Source organism: Solanum stenotomum, unplaced genomic scaffold (genome assembly GCF_019186545.1).
Source record: "Solanum stenotomum isolate F172 unplaced genomic scaffold, ASM1918654v1 scaffold10327, whole genome shotgun sequence".
Classification (NCBI taxonomy): domain Eukaryota; kingdom Viridiplantae; phylum Streptophyta; class Magnoliopsida; order Solanales; family Solanaceae; genus Solanum; species Solanum stenotomum.
In genome coordinates this window covers 111,685-136,239 of record NW_026021018.1, presented here as the reverse complement: position 1 = coordinate 136,239, position 24,555 = coordinate 111,685, and the positions used below count along the sequence as shown (strand labels likewise).

The following is a 24,555-nucleotide window of genomic DNA, read 5'->3' as shown; positions in this document are numbered from 1 at the left end:
GATAATTTTATNCCGGCCCGTGGGCCAAATAAAAATTAAAAATAACAAGAGTCTAAACTCAAAATCTATTTAAAGTTTGAAATATTACAATTTAAATACAAATTATGTTTATAAAATATGTACTACATAAAATAAAAATTCTCTAAAATTTCTAGGGAATCACTACGTAGGCCATAGCCTATGGAATATTGCCATAATTTTTGTATTTTATTGTGATCATTGGAAACATTTAGGTTAATATTTCTATTTAGCTATTTATGTTTTTACTTGAAATCAAACTTAATAAATATTATAAAGATAATTTTATTTGTGTATTTGATTAACAAGTAGTAACACTAACACCATGTAATATTGTCTTGTTGATGTTTATGATAATATTTTTTAATTATAATTTAATTTAAAAAATTATAAATAATAAGCTTTTAAGAAAAGAGGGCTGGCCCGGCAAAGCCTGTAGCCCACGTACTTGTGGGCTAGGCCGATCATTTTTTGGCCCACACAAAAAATGGACTAGCCCAGTCTGACCCGTCAAATTTCAAAGCATGTATGGGTTAGCCCGGATGAGATGGGTCAGCCCATATTGACAGCTCTACCCTCATTTATTCAATTTTGACACTTTAATTTGCTACTTATTAATAAAGACGTGGAGGACTTTTAAATTTTTAATGATATTCACAATTAGAGTTTTAAATTAATTATTGTCAATTTTTTCTTTTTATGTGTCATGATAGTAGTGATATTTTAACACTAATTGTGAAAGTTAATCAAACTTTGTCTTTTTATTTTATTTTTTATTTTGCGATGAACACAACTGATAGTTATTATAATCTCATAAAGCTACCCTAATCTAAATTTTCTTTAACAACAAAAGTAACCATATGAGAAATCAATTCAGATTCAACAAAAAAAATGAATTTAGATATTTAATTTGATGATACGAAATTACGCATTATTTCCACTACTAATATATACACATTGACAATGCAAACAAAATTAGAATGAAATCAAAAAAAGAATAATTTCATGCCCATATGGGCATATCGTGTAGTTAGATGCATTACACGCACCACGGATATCGTATCAAGGGGTTTGAAAATAAATCCAATTTAGGCCCATATAGCCATAATAGACATTCCACCGGCACCTAATAAAACAGCAAGATAAGCCCATGATTGAAGCTTCATATTATTTCGCAATTTGGTACCCATAAAATCAAAAGCAAGAAGATCCACAAGTGCCATATAATTCAATAAGCCAGCTGAACATGCATTCAACAATCCCATAACTATAAGTGATGTTGGACTATTCTCACTATACACATTTGCTAATCCAATTCCAAGTGCTATACCAAATGGTGTTGTTATTGAGAAAAACAACACCAACATTGATTTCATCCTCATAGTCCGCCTAAACGCGAAAAATAAAAAAATTAGAACAGAATTGAGACATAGTTATTATTGTTGTATATACGTGATCGATCAAAAATATATACCTCGAGTATGCAACCTCCTAGACCCATTCCTTCAAAAAGTTGATGGAAACATATAGCAACTACTAATGGCCTAATTGTACATGGATTATTAGATGCACCCATGGATAATCCTATCACTATTGAGTGCACAATTATCCCTAGCTCCAAAATCTGTATTATATATGATCGTATCGACAGTCAGATCTCTCTTAGATAAACAAATATTATATAATCATTAAAAGATTTCCTTCTCTATCGAAAGTGTGATTAAGCTTAAGATTTTACATTAAAGTTACTAATTTATAAATTTTTTTAAAATAGATTTTTTACATCTTTTTTTTCCTATAATAGTCAAAATATTGTTTATATGTCAAATGTTTGTTATAGGTGTATAACAGTCATTCATTATAACAGTTAATCTCTAAATTAAGGATGATGTCATAGAGAGGTCTGACTATACGTTAGTAAATATTGTACCTGAGCCACAACCCTATACCTAAGCAATTGTGAACCTTTATCATCACATTTGAATACTAGTACTCCATGAACATGGCCATTTTGAGACTCCATCTTAGCATTATTTTGAACATAATCTCCAACATTTCCATCTCCATTTTCCAATTTCTTCTTCTTAAAGCAACTCATGGCATACGAATCAATGCTTAGAGTTAAAATCGCGGAAATCATAGCAACAAACATAGTAAATGGGAATTTTCTTCAAGGATTCTCAGGCAAGCAATTTGACCTAAGACAATCGAATTAGTCGGGTAAAACATGCATGTACCCCATGGCTAGTATAACTCCGGAAGCAAATGCCTTAACCAACACGAATAAAATTGTATCGGGTTGTAACGCGGAAATTGTACGAGAGAAGAGAGGTAAACAAACACCAATCATACTTGTCATAAGAATTGAAACAATGGCAACAAGTTTCAACTTTAATGCCTCATTTTTGTTGTTTGTACATCCTTGCCTATCACTATTTGAACCACATTTCGTTGAAGTATTATTATTTTCATATTCACCTTTCGTTTTCGATGGAAAAGAGATAAGGATGACGTTCAGAAGAAAACCAGCAAATTTGGAAGAAATAGCCATATTGGAGAATTTTGAAAATTAAGTGTAACAAACTTGATGGAATTTTTATTTGAATCTTTATCTAATGATCTTATATGAATTTTGAAGTTTAAGCTAGTTGATTGAAAATGACATTTTTACCCTTGTGTTTAATCTAAGTTAAGGTAGTAGAGAGTGTAATTTTTTAGTTTTATGAAGGGTAGAATAGGAAGCATGACAAGCTTACGCTATGCGTGTGGTGTCATTGTTTTAACTGTGCAGTGAATGTTAAAATCACTAGCAATATGTAGTTTTATACATGGTTAAACTGACTTGTTATCCTACGTGGCATTATGTATGGGTGATGTGTTTTTTTACATTCGTGTTTATTTTTAAAAAAACTACTACTTAGTAAAGTATGGTTGTGGAACACATATATCATTTATGGACTTTAAAATAAATTTCTTATAATTTAATTAAATTAAAAGAGATATAAAAAATATATGTATGTACTTTATAAAAAAATATTCTATGTCTTTGGCACATAAAAATAAAATAAAAATTAATTAAACCTCAAATATCTTGTGATTTAAACTCGAGTATAGCGGGGCATCACATCATGAGGCCAAAGAAAAAATATGAGGTATGCTATTGAGCTTATATTACTAATTATAAGAAATTTTTTTAAGTGGTGAAAAAGAAACTAAATGATAAAATCCTGTTTTAAAAAATGATGAAACAGAAAGAGAACATTAAAAGAATTTTTCAACTTATTATATAATATAGGTATTCATAACTTGTTGTTTTGGAATTTGGATGGCTTAGTAGGTTTGGCGGGTGGTCATCCATATAGATGATTTGGGATGGGATCGATACCTCCTCAATGTCTTATGAGTCGAGCTTGTCGTATAGGGCTTGCCTAGTGCGGTTTACATTCCCTGTGTGATTTGCCTATTACACAGTGGGGGTTTACCCAGGGCACACAAAGTGCTCACCCAAAGGTCAGAGGCTATGACAGAGATTGTAGCAATTGCGAATTATCCTGGGTTCCTAAAAAAACTTGTTGATGATTAACATTAATCATCTCATCATTTCTCTCCAATTCTTCCTCACCCTCTCCCTCATAGACAGAGACAAAAATTTCAGTAAGGAGTCTTAAATATAAATAAGTAATAGTTAAAGTCGGGAAAATTTCAAGAAGATAAAAGGGGTAGGACAAGGTGCAACAAAAAAGATTAATCTTAACCCGCTATAATTCAATTTGTCTTATATCTTCCTGCTTTAACATTTTTGTGTACTTTATCTTGCTCCATCACACCCTTCTTTTAATTTTTATTTTATTTAGTTTACAATATTCTACATTACCATGAGCTTTTTACTATTTTTTCTTGTTTCGAACTAGTTTTAACTATATATTAACTTTGAAAATTATCAAGATTCTTATACGATAAAGAAACTAATATAATTTATGAGTTATGAATGAAAGGGAAATAGAAACATAATAATAAGAATTTTAATGTAATTTTTATATTTTGGAAAAAGGATACAAAATGAACATAATTTTTTTTTAAAAAAAGTGATAATATATTGATTAAATATGCTACGTTAGTTATAAAAATCTACTATTATGAAAATAATAAAAAAATTGTAATATTGAAATAAATATGTTTTGATGCACATGTAAAATTAATCAATTATATATACTTGGGTCTTACTTTTACCAATGGGAAGGAGGGAATAATGGGTCTTAATTGAGCTTTTATCCAGGGGAAATAATATTGAAAACTTATATATATACACGTCTTTATTTACAATACTTTCTATTATTTTCTATCATTTTAAAATATTACAAAAAATTCTTATTCTCTCCAAAAAAAAAATCCAATCTTCCGGATACCAAACTCATCCACTCCAAACCCACGTTTCTCATTCCTATTTTCACTCCTTCAATCTCTCCGTATTTTCACTCCCACAATCTTATCAATTAATTCCGTCATTACAATTTGAATTTCAAAATTCTTTCTCTCTCTCCCATTAAACGAATTCAAATCACTGAATAATTTTTGTATCCCAAAAACTGAAACTATTTACAAGTTCATATGCCCCATTACTTTTATACCCTTTTTATAATCTAGCGCAAAACTATCCAGGCCAATTTTGCCTCCTTCGTTGCCTTCTTCTCCAAGCTACCTTTTACGCGAAACTACTCACTCCAATTTCGCCTCCTTTGTTGTCTTCTTCTTCTTCTACTCAAAGTTTCTTTAGCGCTTTGCTATACCTTCTTATTTTTTCTTTTTTCCACCAATGTCTGTCATGCTTTCTTCGTTATTCACTATCTGTCATTTCCTTATCTCCATAGCCTCATACACAAATTATGGTGTTGGTCAGGATACTTTATCACAAAATCAATTCCTAATCGGCGATGAGACTTTAGTTTCATCCAACCAGAAATTTGAATTAGGTATGAGTGGTATCAAAGAAGAAAAAGTAATTCTTCACCGAAAACACTATTCAATTACTCCTTGATACTCTGGTGGTATCAAGGAGAAAGAAGTAGTAATTCAGTGAAAACTGGCTAAATTGATACTTGATATCATCAGAGTATACATATACTCTGGTGGTATCAAAGAAGAAAAAACAATTTTTTTCACTGAAAACACTACTGATACCATCAGAATATATATACTCTAGTGGTATCAAGGAGGAAGAGGTAGTGATTCAGTGAAAACTAACTAAATTGATACTTGATACCACCAGAGTATATGTTATCGAAATTTGAGAAAAAACTCATTTATGTCATTCGTTAAAAGTTTGGTTCATCTATATCATTTATGTTTGAGAAAAGACTTATCCAAGTCATTAATTGTTAACTGAAATGGCATAGATGAGCCAAACTGTTAACAGATGACGTAGATGAGTCTTTTCTCAAAGTTCGATGACATTAAGTTTTTTCTTTTTAAAAATTAATTTAATTAATAACGTGACTGAATCATAATTGATCACGTGTAAAAAATAATTTTGCAAAATTGGAACCGTTTTCCTTTAACAAATAATGACATGAATGAGCCTTTTTCAACCAAAAATGGCATACCTATTTTTAAACAAATAACATAAATAAACCTTTTATCAAAATTCGATAACATATTTAAATCTTTTACCTTTAAATTAATCTAATTTAAAATCATATCATAAAAAAATTGAAACATGAACTATGAATATAAAGAGTCCTAGTCAGCATTGTTTTGTCCAATTATGTGAAAAGACAAATGCCACCAAAAATATAGAGAGAAGAAAGTAAGATAAAGACTAGACATTTTTATTATTATTTTGAAAGAAAAAGGCAAACTACACATTCCCCAATGTTGCAGTTTTTTTTTTTTTTGCACAGCAAACTAAGCTTTAATTCTTGTGCTGCAACAGCACGTACGCCATTTGTTTTTATTATATTTGCTATACCCCACCCCCCACTTGTCCCATATCCCAACCGCAAATTTTCTTTTTGAGTTTTTTACTCTGCGATACTTGATATTGTCATTGTACTAATTGTATTATTGTAATTTTTATTTTGATTTGATATTCATCATTATACATTATTGTTTTCAATAATTTGTTTTGATTTATATTGTTTATTCTGTTTCGATTTATTGTACTATTTTGTTGTTGATTGTTGATCCTTTTGGCAGATTTTGCATTTTTTTTTTGTGACTGTTGTGTTTTCTTTTTTATATTTGGAACTGTTGCATCTAAGCCAAGAGTCTTTTGGAAATAGTCTTTAATACCCTTCACGAGGTACTGATAAAGTTTACATACATTCTACCATTTTCATACTCCACTTATGAGATTTCATTGAGTATGTTGTATTGTTGTGCTGGGAAGTTCCACTAGTTAGAGTTAAACGCTTTCTATCAAATATGACTTCATATACATGACTCAAATATCGATATATCTAATTAAAGATAAATGAGTGATGCGGGATCATTTGATAATTGATCAGAGTTATGCAAATATTAATAATGTATGAATTAGTTATGAATCCATGTATAATTCATGCAAGTATTAGTTATGAAGGAATTAGTTATATTTGTTTGGTGTGAGGGATATAAATAAATAATCCTTGGATAAAAAAAATCAAGTAATAAAATGTTGATATGTTGTTTGGTTGTCATGTTTGAGATAACTTATCACACCATTTATACCATGTAATTAATCATGGGATAACTTGTTCCCAATCAAATGACCCCTGAATAGTTATACATTCCACCTTCTATCTTACATAAAATAACGCATAGATTTCCTCATAATTTATACATGTATTAGTGATACGATTTTTAAAATTGTCAACCAAATATCATATTAATTTTATACATGAATAACTTATTTCTTATCTACTTACCAAAGTCCAAGCGTCATATAAGTTATGTAAAAATTAATACATAGACAAATTATTTCTTTTTCAGCTACCAAATGATCTTTTATCGTTCTATAACAACCTTTAATAGTTCCAATCATAGTTCTTTATGGAATCCAAGTTATATAAATTTAAGTGTTTATTTGTGTATGATTAAAATTGAAATACATATCAACCGAAATCAAATTAAAAAAAATACATTTATGTTTTATGTGTTATATCTATGTGTCACTGCTCTAGTTATGTACATGTGTATCCCTAAATATTAACCAATTTCTTGTCTTTCATGTATGATAATGTTTGTGCTCCCCTAAAGTCTAAAGGAAACTTTAACAGCAGCAAGTAGTAAGTACTCATTTATTTTTAATCAGATGTTTTAAATTTGAATTTCTCTAGATATGGAGTCACTTTAATAATGCTTTACCCTTTTATGTGTGACTTTCCAATATAAATTTAAATTTAATCAGATTCTGATAAAAATATCAAATATCAAACACCAAATAAAATAATAAATAAATCAATCTCTTCCAATACCAACTACAATCATTTGGAGGTTGATGAGCTCAAGTACTAGTATTGTTCATCAGGTAAACTCCGTGCATCCATTTGACCCATAATCAGGGTCGTCTTAACCCCTAGGCCACTAAAGTCATCGCTTGGGGCCTCATATATTTTGGGGCCCCATTTTTTTAAAAAAAAATTACTTATATATGTTATTTTTAAAAAAAGATATATGCACTACGAGTGTTATGATTTCTACTAAGGAAATTGCATATGAGATGAAAATAAACCTGAATTTCGTAAGAAACAATTTGATGAAAATATGAATAGCGAAATCACAAAGTCCCTTGAAAATCTTTTAGAGTTGATTGCTTTATATATGTAGAGTAGATCAAACTATTTTTTTCACTTCAAAATCGATTTGAACCAATTGAAGCATATGGAAATATTTTTGATTTCTTATTCAGTGGTAAAATATTGAAATCACTAGATGATGAGAAATTAAAAAATATTGTCTTAACCTTAAACTTTCTTTAACACGTAATAGTTAATCTGATATTGATGGTTTAGAATTATTTTTTAAATTAAATGTGTTTAGGGAAATAATACAAGTAGAAGATAATGTTCTAACGAAAATATTCAATCAAATAAAAAGACTTGATTCTTTTCCAAATACACATATTGCTTATAGAATAATGTTAACAGTTCTTGTAACTATTGCCTTAGTCGAAAGAAGTTTTTTTGAAATTAAAATTGTTTAAATCTTCTTTAAGATCAACAATGTCTTAAGATAGATCAAATGAATTAGCTATATTATCATTTGAAAAGAAATTATTAAAAAAAATGATTATAAAACAGTACCTAATGACTTCGCATCTAAAATAGCTAGAAAAGTAGATTTTAAATAAAAGTAGAGCAACTTTACATATAACAAACATACAAATCAAATTTGTATGTTATAACTATAGTTTGCTTAATTGCGCTCCATAACAAATTTTACGTTTGCTATAGTGCTTTTGATTTGTATAATTCGCTACAAACATCTAATTTTATATAAAATTGTTCAGTTTTGTATAAATTCATTTATACATTATAATTTGTATAATAAGATCTGTATTTGTATTATAAGTGTATAGGACGAAAATATATGTATTTGTATTTGTATATACACTTCTCTCTCGCTTTCTACAAACACAAACGCATTTTATACATTTTATATCGAAATGTATAAAATGGCTAATTGTATACCGAAAATGACTAATTGTATACTGAATCAGATGGCAAAAAAAAAGGAGATGTTTGCTGCGAATTACAATTAAAATAAACTATGGCTATAACATTTAATTTGAATTAATAGTTTATTATTTCATACAATTTTCCCATAAAAATATATATGATGAAAAAAACAAAATATTAGAATCCCTCTCTTAAGTTTTATTTTAAGCTTCCAATGTTGTTGAGTCGGCTTTGCACATAATCAATCTTTATCAGTCAGTTGCCATAAAAAAAGTGAATGATGTAATATTTCACTTCTTATATCATCTCACATTCAGTCCACTAAAATTCTTTGGCATACAAATGAAACTAAGTGGGATATTTTTTCAGTTTGTTTGAAAAATTTTCAATTTGAACTTGAGTTCAATCATATTTTTTACTAAAAATATTTAGAATTTAAATACTATATTTTTCTAAATATTTTTACTTATTTATTAAAGTACACAAATAAGTAAATCCAAAGAATATTTTCCTACCTGCCAAACACACCAACTTCTTTTTAAAATAATTGTATGTTGATTTGTCTCATGAGTTCTAGAAAAAATAAAAACAATATATTAATGAATTCCTCTAATTAAATATATATAAAATAAAACATCACACATACACAAGTTCCACTGTCTACAGGCAACAGTTCTCCATGCCCACCTCTATCAAGGCAGTCTAAAACAGGGTTGAACAGACACTTTGACCTTTGCCCTATATTTTTTATTTTGGTTTCCCTTCATTGTCGGATACTTATATTGAAATTCGATTGAATTTGAATTCACATCAATAAGTTTCATATTGGAGGTAAAACGTTCCCTAACAAAGATAATTTTGTACCAAGAGGACTCAAATTCGAGATGTTTAGTTAAGAATGAAAGAGTACTTATCAGTCTACCACAACCCGAAACCTTTACCTTGTATATTTTGCCAAGTAACATCATCCTTTTAATTTTATTTTATTACATCTAGATAAGAACAAGAGGATTACAAGGCATAGATTCAAACTTTTACCAACAAAATAAAATTTCAAATAATTAATAGCTAATAAAATCTGCGCTATATAACATGAATCCTTTCTTGGTCCTAGGTGATCTTTTATCACTACATTTAAATTTTGGTAGACAAAACTTCTCAATACTAAAGATAATATGCCTTCTATAATAATAGAGAGATACTGAAAACACTTTTAAACTTGACGTAAATTATTAGTTTCATTTCTAAACTATTGACAATCTAAAAAATATATCTTTATTTGACTAACTAAACTTATATATACCCTCAATCTGTCACATGACATTACAAATGATCTCAAATTTTTGTAAGAACATTTTACTCTTAATAAAAAGTAGAGCGAAGTGTTGAAAATATCCTAAATTTAACAAGAATTTAGGGGTATATTTCACTCATGGTGCAAGATCGGTGGTGTATTTAAGTTCATTTAATTAAGTAAATGTGTGTTTTTAAAACTATTAATAGTTCAAAGATAAAATTGATTATTTACATTAAATTTAGAAATATTTTTAATAATTCTCTTCTAATATAATATTATAGAGATAATAAGCACTTGTAATATTATTGAAATACATAAAAAAATTCTATTATTTTTATAGTTTTTTTTTTTATCATTTTACATTTGTATGAGAAGTATTGGGACAAATCTCTCCACATAAAAAGGACTTTTTAGTCCACTCCAAATGACCAACTCTCAATCAACCACTACATATTAGGATCCAATTATTGAATTAATCTCTCTTTGCTATAAACACTCCTTGACTTCGATTATTTTTCGAACTTCGTTAACGTAGAATATTTTGTGAATCAGATTGTGTTTACTTATTGTAAATATTTTATTTTATCTTATTTTTAATTACTCCGTTACATTCTTTTCGATCATTTTCACTTATTCAATATTTTAAAAATAAAATTTTATTTTTACATGTCTATGTTAACATATGAAGAAAATGTAATTATGTTTTTCATGTTTTATCTTCAGTATTAGTTATTTGTTTATTTTAAATTCATTTTAAAGATCTAAGACTAAACAACAATTAATATGAGTATCATTATAAAATATTCATATTAATCATTTTAAGTTATGTGCAAAGTTCAAAGTGGACAAGTAAAAGTGAAGGAAGAGATATATGATTAATTTTGATTAACACAGTAAATAATAATAATTGAAAAATAATTGTAGATGTTGAAACTAATTTTATAGCTAAAATTATTACTTATTTGGATTGAGGAAATTTAAAAATGATAATAATTATTTGGTGTCCTTGGTAGTTGGTGAGAAGACTGTGATATAACTTTTTTTTAAAAAAATAAAAATGAGTAAAATGTTCTTAAAATTAGTTGTAAAAAATATAAATTTTTATATAAAAGTAAATAGAGATAACTAAAAGTTATGTTATGGAGGAAGTATTTCATAAAAAAAATATTAGGATAAAATCGTACTTTTTTTAATCAAACAAAACATATTATAACTTATAAGTTGTCTGATTTTGGATAATAATAACTTTGATATTTATCAAACGTGTAAAGAAATTTATAAAATATTTAAAATTTACGAGTTTAATCAAACACCCAGACCTCACCTAGTGGGATTTCACTGGGTATGTTGTTGTTGTTGAGTTTAACCAAACACCCTTTTATTTCTATTTCATTTTGTCTCTTATATTTCAATATTTTTTTTTTAACCTCATTCATATTCCATTTGTTGAAAATATTGTGGCATCTATAAATTTGTAACAAAATATTTATTATCTTTGTGTTCCTAACAATAATAATACTTAGATGAATTGTTAATTGAACTTAAGTTTTTAAAATAATAGGTTGTTGTGTAAAAAAGAATATGAAAATTGAGAATAGATAAATAAATATACTCTTAACTGTCTTCAAAATAATTAATAAGAAGAGAGGGTGTGTGATTTTTTTTCCATCCGATATAAATCAAGCAAGTAAGTTAAGTAAGACAAATCAATAATCGTTTTACCAATTCAACTATGTGTAGAACACTATGCCCATAAGCTCGGCCGAAACGAATTGTTCGAACCCCAAGCGACAAAGAGACAAACTATCAGACCGAAGAAGCAGTGACTATCATTACTAAAGTCCAATAATTACGAACAACCTCAAGCTGATAGCCCAACTCAAGCTGAATCAATAGAGATTGAAGCCAAGCTTAAAAAGACGAATCAAGGAACTCAATTCATGGAATAACATGATTTATTCCATTAATCACATGTTTTCTTTTTGTTTTAATTTGAAATATGAAAAAATCATTTTATATAAAAAAACACTTTTTATAAAAAAATAATTTTATACTCAAAAAACATATTTTTTCATGGGATGTCTATTATATCCCATTCAAAGTCCCATAGACCCACACACTTGTATAATATAAGGTATATAATGATTGCACCAATGTAAGACCAACCCATCATTGCCTTTTATAACATGGTTGATATCTTTGCCATCCTCTTTCTAATAATTTCCCAAAAATAAAATCCACAAAAAAAACATTTTTTTCTATATAAATAATAGTACTACTATTAATTTCTATGTTTCAAAATAAGTAGTACTATTATCTTATCTTTTTGATACTTATTAAAAAAATAATAAATATATTTTATAATGTATTTCAATTTTTTTTCTTAACACGAATTATTCATATCAATTAGAGTATTATTTTATAAGAACGTACAAAATTCAAGTTTAACAAGTAAAAATGAATATATAAAATATAAATAATTATTTGAAATATTTTTTAATTAAAATGATACTACTTATTTTGGTACGAAAAAAATATTATCCTAATAAAATACCTCCTCTGACATCCATATTTTAATTTGTTTAAATAATACTTTTTTTTTTGGAACGAAAGAAATATTATCCTAATAGAACATCTCCTCTATTTTTCTTTTAAAAATAAACCCATATTTATTGTGGGACAAAAATATTAATAACATACCCCCTATAATAGCTATGTTTTTTTTTTTTTTTGTTAAAATGACATTTAATTCAGAATAATTTTTTTTATCTAATATAATACTCCATCCAATATTCTTTTTTTTTTTTTCAAAGCGTTACTTATTTTGAGACAGATGAGACAGAAATATTAATAAAATATCCTCAATAATAGCAATAATTTTTGTTAAAACAATATTTTTTTCGGAACGAAAGAAATATAATCTCAATAAAATATTTTAATAACAATATTTATTTCGAGACGAGATCTTAATAAAATACCCTCAATAATAGCCGGTTTTTTGTTGTTAAAATGACACTTATTTCGGGATGGAGAGATCTTGATAAAATACCCTCAACTATAGCTGTTTTTTCTTTGTTATTAAAATGACACTTATTTCGGGATGAAGATACTGATAAAATACCCTCAATAATAGCTGAATTTCTTTTTATTAAAACGACACTTATTTTGGGACGGAGATATTGATAAAATACCCCTCTACAATCTTCTTTATATCATCTTTCTCATCAACCTCTATTTAAAACCCTAAAACCTCTTTCAGTTTAAGGTGAAAAAAAAAATCACCATGGATTCATATGAAGCAACAAAAACAGTTTTATCAAGAATTGAAAGTTTGGATCCAGAAAATGCATCAAAAATCATGTGTTATTTACTTACTCAAGATCAAGGTGATAAGGAGATGATAAGATTAGCATTTGGTCCAGAAAATCTGTTAATTTCTATTATAAATCAAACAAAAACTCGTTTAGGACTTTTATCGAACAGCTCATCTGCACCTACAACACCTTCATCTTCTTCCCATTTTGGTTCCAATAAACTCAACCCATTTCCTCAATCTTCACCTAGAATCATGATTCCGAACAATGGGTTTCAATCTTCACCTGTTTCTTCTCCATGGTCAGGTGGGTCGCCGCCAGTTTTTTCAAGAAGTCCTAGACCCGTGTCGTATGCTGCTGTTGTGAATGGTTCTGGGTATGAAGAACAGTTGTTTGACCCGGTTATGAGTCCGAGTGGAAGAAGTGATTCAATGGGTATGGGTTTTTGTGAGGAAAATCAAGAAAAACAGTTACATCGTAGGAGTTGTTCAGTGAATGATGTTTTTCTTGGTGGTGGTGGGTGTGAGGAAAATGGTGGGTTTGGTTGGAGGCCTTGCATGTATTATGCTAAAGGGTTTTGTAAGAATGGGAATAGTTGTAAGTTTATGCATGGTGGATTTGGTGATTCAACAGATGAGTCTTCTGGGAATGTTGAGTGTTTTGATGAGATTATGCGTGTGAAAGCGTTACAGCAACAGAGATTTGCTGCTGCTTCTCAGTTTATGGCTTCTGGAGGTCGTCATCCTTTTGGTTTCAACAGATGCATGAGTGTTTACAATGATAATCAAAGGTAGCTTTAATTGAGTAAAGACTGTTTTTTTTTTGCTTGTGTTTGGTTGTATTTTGAGTAAAGTTGTTGTCTTTGGTGTTTTCTGGAATCTGGGTTTGTGGGTCTTGCATTCTTTTAACTCTGAAATTATTATGCATAATGTAACAACTAATCTTTACACTTAAAGCTCTAGCTTGACCATTTTTGATGTTGAAAATTTGAGCTTTTGAAGTTGTGGTTTGGAAATGCATTTTAGTTGGAAAAAGTTTGAAGTCCTGTGAGTGGAAGTTTCAAAAACCCATATCTTGAAAATATTTGATGAAAATCAAAGTCTGATCTAATTTCATGGCCAAATAGATATTTGAAGATACAATTCTCAAAATCTATGGCCAAATGCTAGTTTAGTGTGTCTACTGTCTAATGGTTAGTTAAAATACTAAGCCTTGTGATCTCTGGGAGGTTAAGGATTTGAACTGAGTTGATAAATTCTGGAAATAAGTCGGGGCCCACCTTTTTAGTTGAAACTTTAGATTTTTGGGGCTGGCTGGTGGCATTGGGGTGATATTTTCTTGTGTTGTTTTGATTTGGAAGAAAGTTATCTACTTTAGCGTGTTCTTGAAAATGGACTTTTGGGTGTTGCATTGTTTTGATTCTGCCATTCTTAGCATAGTGTACCAACTAATTTTCAGTTTGGCTAGAGATTTGTATGTCAGTTTATAGGCATGAGGTTTTGTGAATTCCTAGTTGTAGGTGGCCCTGAATTGTCCCTAAAGGCAAGTTACCAAGTATTGAATGAAATGTCCTAGACATTGTCAAATGCATGTTAAGGATTAATATGCATGAACCCATCTAGTTTGGGATTGAGACTTTAGATTTTTTTTATAAAAATGTTTTCCATGTAAATTTGTGACGGATTCTGGATGTAATGATGACATTCTGATGCTTTATAGTCTATTTACTTGCTCCATGTTGTGTGAGCCTGTGCTGTTATGTACTGTTTAGATTTTGGGTTGAGACATTATTGAGGTTGAGATATCGAACATTGGCTATGTCTACTTAGTTAGTGTTATTTTCATGGTCTGAATTGCAGATCGGCTGCAGCAGCATTAATGATGAGTGATGAGTTCCACAAACATGGTCGATCCTTACCCGACAGAAATGAATTTTCAGCAATGGCGCTGGTTGGAAATTCGAGTTCTTGTTTGAGACAAATTTACTTGACATTTCCTGCTGATAGCACATTCAAGGAGGAGGATGTGTCTAATTACTTTAGGTTTGTGCTCTTCTTGCTTGTATTTGATCAATGAAAATCAAGTTGAACGAAGAATTGACTTTAGCCCTTTGATTTGTTTTGAAGTATGTACGGGCCAGTGCAAGATGTTAGAATTCCATATCAGCAGAAGCGGATGTTTGGATTTGTTACGTTCATCTACCCCGAAACTGTGAAGCTTATTTTGGCCAAAGGCAACCCTCATTTTGTGTGTGATTCTCGTGTGCTCGTTAAACCATACAAAGAAAAGGGAAAAATCCCAGACAAGTATGGAATCATCATCATTATCTTCTGTTTTGATTGATTTCTGATATATACGTCTTGCATGACTAATATTCCATTCTCAATTGAATTGAAGGAAGCAATTTCATCTACAGCAGCAGCCTATTGATAGAGAAGAGCTCTCAGCATGTTTAAGTCCCTCAGGGATTGAGTCTAGAGAGATATATGACATTCCCTTTGGTGAGAATACTAGCTAGATTACTTTTTTTCTTCCAATTGTACGATTGAGACACTTAAAAAGTGTCTTTTCTGTGCAGGAGGAAGGATGTTTTATAATCCGCATGAGATGTTGAGAAGAAAAATGGAGCAGGATGCTGAACTGCAGCAAGCGATTGAGTTTCAAGGCAGAAGGTTAATGAATTTGCAACTAATGAAGAACCACCATCACAATAGTCACTTCCAACCCAGCGTAGTCTCTCCAGGTGTTCCATTTGCCTCCCAGATGCAAACTCAGTTTCAAAACCATCAGGGTTTTGTTTGTTCGTCTAATGGCATCAACCAAGAAGCCTTAGCAGGTAAATACTTGGAACAAACACTTCTTTGTTTTCTTTGTTTTTTTTTTTAATTATAAAGTATTGATTGGTTTTTTTTTCTCCGGCAGAAAATAATGGTGTCCAGGAATCCATTAAACCCCTAGCTAATGCAGCTGATGAGAATCAGGAGATGCCACATACAAATAACAGAAATGGCAGTTGCAGCAAGGAGCAGGCCTCAAATACTGACAACTCCGATCCTCAAGATAGGTACTAAACATCAAATTTCTTTGATGAAACTCTTGAGGTTTATCAAAGTGACGTTTTCAGTTATGTTGCTATATTTTGATGCCTTCTCAATTAGTTTTCTCATCGAAGATGCTCAAAGTATGATGGCATTGTTTCTTTGCTATGTAGTGTGTATTGGTTCAATTCTCTTGTTATTATCTCGGATTCTTTCTAATGTTTCTGAAATTTCTTTGTCCTTGAAGCAGCTTTGACCACAACCTTCCTGATAATCTATTTGCTTCTCCTACAAAATCGGCTGCAGAACAACATGTTGCGTTTTCAACTGATTCAGCTGCAGCTGATGTTAGTTCCGCAATACCAATGCCTGCTACTGCTGCTGCTGCTACTACTACTACTACGAACAATATCCCTATGCTTCCCACCACTTCTGCCTTCAACATGGCTTCTCTCAAATCATGTTACTTTCAGGTTCCAAGGTAGTACTTAAAACTCTAGCCGTGTTCTTCTCTTGCTTGGTTTCAATAGAGCACTTAATGTGAGGTTAACATTGATCAGGTTTACATCTGGCCAAGAAGGCACTGAAACTTAAGTGTTCCAGTTGATCATCGTTAGCGAGGAAGGGGATTAACTTGGTAAAATATCTTGTACATTAGATTCGCTTTCATCTTTCTTATCTATAAATAAATATACTTAACAAGATTCTCATTGTGTTTGTTTATGCAGAAATGTTGGTAGCATTATATACAAGTAGTAAAAGCCCTCTAGCTGTATAGCCAAAACACAACAGAAGAAAAGATTTGTAAGGAAGATCTCCTCAAGATTATTGCCATCATCAATACCATACTACTTACAACAAAATACATAATGCATAGGTAAATGACAGATGAACTGATTTATGGGAAATGGGGTCCCTCTCTTTGTTTATTTTTGTACCCTCTTTGTAGTTTGTGTGCTGGACCACACAGAACACAATACCATAACAAAGGCTAGTAATAGTAGTAGTATCCATTAGATATTGTAGTACCTTTTTCTTTCTCTGCCTTCTTAATCATAACTTGCTGTCATGTAAAATTTTGATGTAGAAAAATTATAAATCTTTTAGATTTGCCTTATCATGAAAAAATTGAAAGTCTTGATAGATTACCATGTTTCTACTAAATGAGTATATATAGATTTAGCTTGTCAGCAGTTAAAAATCTGTTGCAGCCACTTGATAGAATGATCCATGAGGGATCCAAAAAGGGAAGACTTGGTAAAGATCTCCCTTTTTTCATCTTTCATCAAGGGAAGAATGCTTCTCCTACCGTCGTTTCAATTTGTTTGTCCCACTTTGAATGCCTTATTTCTTTTCAAGACTTTTCAAGACAAACAAATTGAAGTGAAAGAAGTAGAGATTACACTTTTTTCATCATTCATAATGAGTAGAGGGTGGGGTGGGGTTAAAAATAAAGTTTTCTTTTTATGTATTTAAAGGTAACTTTAGAGGACTATTTTGTCTCATTTTGTGGTGTTTCCTTTATGTGGACATGAAAGGTGAAGGGCCATACAATCACATGGCTACTGACACCATTTGAAGGTACCCACCCCACACCACATCACCATAAGGCAGGCTCCTTCCACTTTGAGTACCCCATAGACTTATTCAAACTTGAATATATGTTTGGCCTTTTGTTTTTATGGGTACTGATGTCCTTTCTGTTTTGTCATTCTTAGCTTTAATCTACTGTCCACATGTGCCCCAAAATTTGCTCCTTTTCCCAACAACTATTCACTACTCCCTCCATTTGATTATTACTTTGAAATGGTCGAGAGTTATGAGGTCTCATGTTCTAATTTCAATCGAGATAGAAATACTAATTGATTCGTTTCATCTGTTCGTATCTTGATTGACAATGGTGGGAGGTTGAAGAATTTTCATGAAATTAGTCGAGGCATGTGAAACTGACTGTGGATACTATGATCATATTAGTTCTAATTAATATGATGAAAAAATGTATTTTAAAATGTTAGTCATAGTTTGGGTAGTAGTTGCGAGTTTCCCTTGTCATTAAAAAAAAATGTTAGTCATAGTTTCTATAATTTAATTCTCGACAAATGAAATGTGCAAGTAAGAACGAGGGGTTATATAAGTAAAAATAATGAATGATATTCAAATGAATATTTGTTACCTTTTACTAGTAAATAAAAAGAAATTACTTTACATTCTATGTCTAGTTTGATAGTTGAACTCCAATCTCTCATGGTTTTCATCCTTTAATATTTAAATATGTATTCTCACCAACATTGTATTCTTTTAATCTCATTTTATTTTTACATGCTTCTTAGAAAAAATATTAATCAAGTCATTTTATTTTTGTTGATGCCTTTAAAAAAATATAGGAGAATTCACCTGAGAATATTCACAAAGTTCAATGAGTTCAAGAAAATGGATTTAATGAAATTTTGAAGAAAAAAAATAGACTGTGAACTATTCAAGAGTCATGAGTTTCATATTCAAATTTTAGTGAAGACAAAAATACCATTTTTTGTGTTCTATTTCACGTGACACTATTTGATTTGGCATAATGGTTAAGGAAAAGTAAAAACAACGAGTGGTATTCGAGCTAGTTCGTGTTCAGTTCGATCATTTTATTGGGTATTTGTTACCTTTAACTAGTATTGATAATGTTAATATTGGACATATAAAAAGAAATCACCTTAAAATATATCTTCTCACCAACACTATACTCTCTTTTTCTCAAATTACAAAAGTATCTATTTTTATTTATTTATACACTTCTTAAAAAATATTAATTAGGAGAAATTTTCAATATTTTATTTTTATTTATATCTTTAAATAAGAGAGGAGAATTCAGCCACCAAGTTCAATGAGTTCAAGAAAATGGATTGTGTAGCTCAACTAATATGCATGTAACCTTAGCTTATAATATAATATTATTTTTGTGAAAAAAAGAAAAGAAGAAAAAGGACTTTCTTAGTTGCATATGTTTATGATTTTTTTTTTTTTTAAATATTTTTTGTAAAGTCCGATATTTCTTATCAAGAATAAATGCACTTTTTCTATCTTATTTTAATTGTCGTTTAAACTTTTTTGATACTTAATAAAAAAAAATATAAAATATAATTTATCGAGTGGATCAATCCAAAATATTAACCATACGCGCCTTACGCTTAATGCCACGTAGGATAACAAGTCATCTTAACCATATGTAAAACTACATATTGCTACTGATTTTAACATTCACTGCACAGTTAAAACAATGACACCACACGCATAGCGTATGCTTGTCATACTTCCTATTCTACCCCTCATCAAACTAAAGAATTACACTCTCTACTACATTAACTTAGATTAAACACAAGCGTAAAAATGTCATTTTCAATCAACTAGCTTAAACTTCAAAATTCTTATAAGATTATTAAATAAGACTCAAATCAAAATTCCATCAAGTTGTTACACTTAATATTTCAAAATTCTCAAATGGCTATTTCTTCCAAATTTGTTGGTATTCTTCTGATCGTCATCCTTATCTCTTTTCCATCGAAAATGAAAAGTGAATATGAAAATAATAATACTACAACGAAATGTGGTTCAAATAGTGGTCGACAAGGATGTACAAACAATAAAATAAGGGGCATTAAAGTTGAAACTTAGGTTTTGGAGCTAGGAATAATTGTGCACTCAGTAGTGATAGGATTATCCATGGGTGCATCTGATAATCCATGTACAATTTAGGCCATTAGTAGCTGCTATATGTTTCCATCAACTTTTTGAAGTAATGGTCTAGGAGGTTGCATCCTCCAGGTATATATTTATGATCGATTGCGTATATACAACAATAATAACTGTCTCAGTTTTGTTCTAATTTTTTTTTATTTTTTCGTGTTTAGGCGAACTATGGTATGAGGATGAAATCAATGTTGGTGTTATTTTTCTCAATAACAACACCATTTGGTATAGCACTTGGAGTTGGATTATCAAATGTGTATAGTGATAATAGTCCAACATCACTCATAGTGGTGGGATTGTTGAATGCATGTTCAGCTGGTTTATTGAATTATATGGCACTTGTGGATCTTCTTGCATATGATTTTATGGGTACCAAATTGCAAAATAATATGAAGCTTCAATCTTGGGCTTATCTTGCTGTTTTATTAGGTGCTGGTGGAATGTCTGTTATGGCCATATGGGCCTAAGTTGGTTTTATATATGGCCATATGGGCATGAAATTACATTTTAGTTTTATTTCCATCATCAATGTGTAGTTGTGAGTAGTGGAAATAATGTGTAATTTCTTTTTTCGATTCATTTTAAATTCGTGTTATCAAATTAAATATCTGAATTCACTTTTTATGTTGAAACTTAATTGATTTGAGTTGTTTTTGCGCCTTGAACTAGGATAATTTCAAACTAGAATGATGTGGACCTCCGCATATGTAGTTGCCAAGCAACAAATTCATTGTTCTTGCAAGTCATGGTATTGATCGCGGGAAGGACAACATCTTCACAACTCGAATGATCAGAAAGTTTCATAAGTAAATTAATCAATCTAGGGATAATTTCAGAGATCTCCCCTCAGGTTCGACTATATAACAATAACCTCCTTTGTGGTTTGAGATATTACATTCATCTCCCTTATTGTAATATTTTTGTAACAAAACTATTTTAAATGATATATTCTCCTTAATTTACCGAAACTACCCTTATTTGCCAACTTTTATTATTCTTTGCTTTTAAAATATAAATCTCCTCTCAAAGTTTTTATAATCGAAGAAAATTTCAAGCAACAGTCATCTTTGTGTGTAGCAAATCAGTGTAATTATGCATAAAACATTCTTTTTTCTTCCTTTAAACTTTTGCTAATAAGAAATAATGATTAATATATAAATTTCATATCCTCGTATTGGTTCATAAGCAAAATCACAAGGGATATTAATGTTATTAAGCCAAACCTGAGGGGATATCTCTGAAATTATCCCATCAATCTATTGTAAATAAATCAGTTCGGCCAGTAGCCTCCAAGAACTCTAATAATACATATTGAGTTTATCTTGAAGCGCCCTACAAAATTTTGATATCTACGTGTTCTTCTATATTGGTTATTAAAATGTTAATTTTATTTTTAATATTTGGTCCACCAAAAATCACAACTTATGCTATCAGATCGCATGTGACACATCACACTTGACCTCATCTTGTTCTCCCTTTTTTGTTATATGTCTCCGTGTGGTTATTTTGAATTTAAGTTCTCCACTTTTGTTCTTGCTTTTTTTTAAAAAAAATTTTAAATATATTTTTCCATTTGATTTTCTTTCTTATTTTCTCTTCTTCATGCTATCCTTTTTCTATGTTATCCTTCATTTTTTCTACGGATCGTTTTCTAATTTTTGTCTTTTAGCAACGTTTATTCTTATTTTTGCCTTTAACAAAACTTTTTTTCCCCTAAATTTAACTGGAAGCAAGGACTACAATTCTGAAAATATTTTACCCACCAAAAACTTCAAGAACTTTATGAAATTTTCTATCACTGAAATGTTAAAAGAAATTGAACAAATAAATATGCATTTTAATGCATTTTGTAGTTTCAAAGGTTGTGCTCTTATTGATATTAATGTGCTCCAATTTATGTTAACATTGAATACAAAATTTGCATCTTTGGTAAAAATTATATCAAATTTGAGGATGCTTATTACCTCAAGAATTTGTTTATTCTGTTTTTTATATTTTTATTTAAAATATTATAATAATCTTCTTTTCATGTGTATTCCAAAGGAAAACATCTATTTTATGTCTTCAAATATATTATGCTTACTATAGAACTAGTCATTATTATGTGTTTATAGTTTATAGCTATGTATGCAAAGAGTTAGTATTCATTATATAATATATAACTACATGAAAAATTCTTAGCTAATAGAATATTAGTAATTTGTTGCAATATGATACCTTTATGATACCTTGGTTCTTATTTTCAAAAAAATTATTAATATACAATACTATTTAATTAAAAGTTCTAAAGTATCAGATAAAATTATATTGTCATTTAACTAAAAGCTTAAAAATTTAAAAATTTAAAAAGAAACTTAAGTACATATTCAAATTTTCCAAATATTAATTATGACTTTTTAATACGTACATAGCGTAGTTACTTTCTAGTGGTTATAAGAAGAATTTTGCTGAAAATTAAAATTGATTATAACTTAGAGATATTGAAACAAAAATTCGACAATTTGAAAAGAAAGTGCATTCTTGTGTCACTATACAAAAAAATTATAAATTTTTTATATTAAAAAGATTTGAAAATGATATTTAATTCTATATAATATATAATTTCAAATTATCATAATAAAAGGTCCCTTTTTTTCTCTTACATTTTATTTTGATTTGTTCAAATGTGTGATCAAATTAGGTTATATCTCTATCTCTCATCAATTAGTACATATATCTACCCCGGACATTTTAAACACCAAATGAGAAATCACACATAGATATATCTGAGCATTCTCCTGCTCTACGAAGTCGGTCCCCTTTTCCCAATTTTCTTTCTTCTAAAGAGGCTCCACCATCATGGAGCTACAAATCCCACAACTAGTTACAAATTTTAGAGGAATTCAAAATTTAAACGCGAAGTAAATTGGAGTAGATTTGAGTTTTTCATGTTTGTATTATTTGTATAATGTTTGTATATCAAATTTTTGAATATTTCTATAAGAAAATAGGAGGGTTATGCGACTGAAAACTTAAAATCAAGGGAAAATTACTTGCGTGTACACTTTTTTAAAAATATTTATGACATATGTCAACATCATTCTTTTAACCATATATAACAATTTGGCTGAATGACAGTATTGCTAAAAGTTGCAAATGACAACACTTTTTGCTAAGTTTAAAGGAACAAAATTGTTTTAAATCAGTATTGCTAAAAGTTGATAAAAATGGTAATAAATTAAAAGTATACTTAAAAGTGGTAATTATTAAATAAAAGACCTTCACTTATGTAATTTTTCCTAAAATGAATGTGTATTGTGAGATAGTCCAACATCACTCAATCATGGGCTTAACATTATTAGGTGTTGGTAGAATGTTTTGTTATGGCCATATGGGCCTAAACTGGTTTTATTTTAGGAAAATTGTATAAAATAACAAATTATTAATTCAAATTAAATGTTATAACCACAGTTTCATTTAATTCTGATCCGTAGCAAACACTTGTCATTCGCCTCTCTCCCCAAAAATCTCGGTCGCCACTCTCCCTCGCCTCTCTCACTTTATACAAACACAAATGTATAAATTGGGTTTGTGTTTGTAAAAAACGAGAGAAAACTGTAAATACAAATACAAATACATATATTTTCGTCATATACACTTATAATTATACAAATACAGATCTTCCCCTACCAATTCTCTTTTGCCTTTCTCTTTCTCGCTTTATACAAACACAAATTATACAAAGTACAATGTATAATTTGTATTGTATAAAGTGAGAGAGAGAGAGAGATTTGATATACACATATTTTATTTCTATTCAATTGTATACAAATTCAAATTTTATGCAGATATACAAACATACAGAACATATACATATACAAATCCATAGACACATACGCCTGATTTATACAAATCGCTGCGATTTATACAAATCAGGTGCCTGCAATTTTATACAAATCAAAGTTGCGTGCGATTTTTTTACAGATCTGTTTCTCCATAGCAAACATAAAATTTGCTATGCAAACTATAACTATAGCATACAAATATATATGATTTTTATGTTTGCTAAACCTAAAATTTACTCTTTTATTTTCAACCTTTTTTTGATTCGGTAAGTGGTGCGTGTAATACAATCAGTTATATATAGCTAGGGGTAAATAAAGCTTTATTTATTATCCAATTTCATTTTAAATTCGTGCCACCAAATATATGAATCCATTTTCTTTATTGAAGCTTAGTTGATTTTTGTAAAATCCGTTTCTCTTATGATCGATGAAGAAAAAGGTTTTTTTTCAATATTGAATATATGAATTATTTTATTCATAGAATCACCACTTGGAATTGAGTTATGGTGTTCCAAGTCATGAGTTGAAACTTGAAAATGGTAAAAAATAATGTGTCTATAGATTTTTCATATGATTACTTTTTTTTTTTTTTTGAAGAAAATTGGATAGACAAAAAAGGCGACTTTATAAAATTATAATAACTATATATCAATTGAGTGATCACATGAGAAATCG

General features: G+C 29.5%; 1 protein-coding gene and 2 pseudogenes across 2 annotated transcripts; 2 read left to right on the top strand and 1 right to left on the bottom strand.

Moving 5' to 3' along the window:
- Nucleotides 1-1,106: 1,106 nt before the first annotated feature.
- LOC125849760 (fe(2+) transport protein 1-like) lies at nt 1,107-2,569 on the bottom strand (annotated as a pseudogene).
- A 10,642-nt stretch (nt 2,570-13,211) lies between these two features.
- On the top strand, nt 13,212-17,345 carry LOC125849775 (zinc finger CCCH domain-containing protein 53-like). Of its 2 annotated transcripts, none has more exons than XM_049529751.1 (9): nt 13,212-14,073; nt 15,143-15,325; nt 15,410-15,589; nt 15,681-15,784; nt 15,862-16,119; nt 16,206-16,347; nt 16,572-16,802; nt 16,882-16,958; nt 17,050-17,345. In XM_049529751.1, the coding sequence occupies exons 1-8, from the start codon at nt 13,253-13,255 to the stop codon at nt 16,913-16,915; spliced, it is 1,953 nt and encodes a 650-aa protein (XP_049385708.1). In that variant the 5' UTR covers nt 13,212-13,252; the 3' UTR covers nt 16,916-16,958; nt 17,050-17,345. The 2 variants fall into 2 exon arrangements, with proteins under 2 accessions (XP_049385708.1, XP_049385707.1); XM_049529750.1 differs by having other exon boundaries at nt 16,569-16,802.
- A 2,462-nt stretch (nt 17,346-19,807) lies between these two features.
- LOC125849759 (fe(2+) transport protein 1-like) lies at nt 19,808-20,523 on the top strand (annotated as a pseudogene).
- The last annotated feature ends 4,032 nt before the right edge of the window (nt 20,524-24,555 follow it).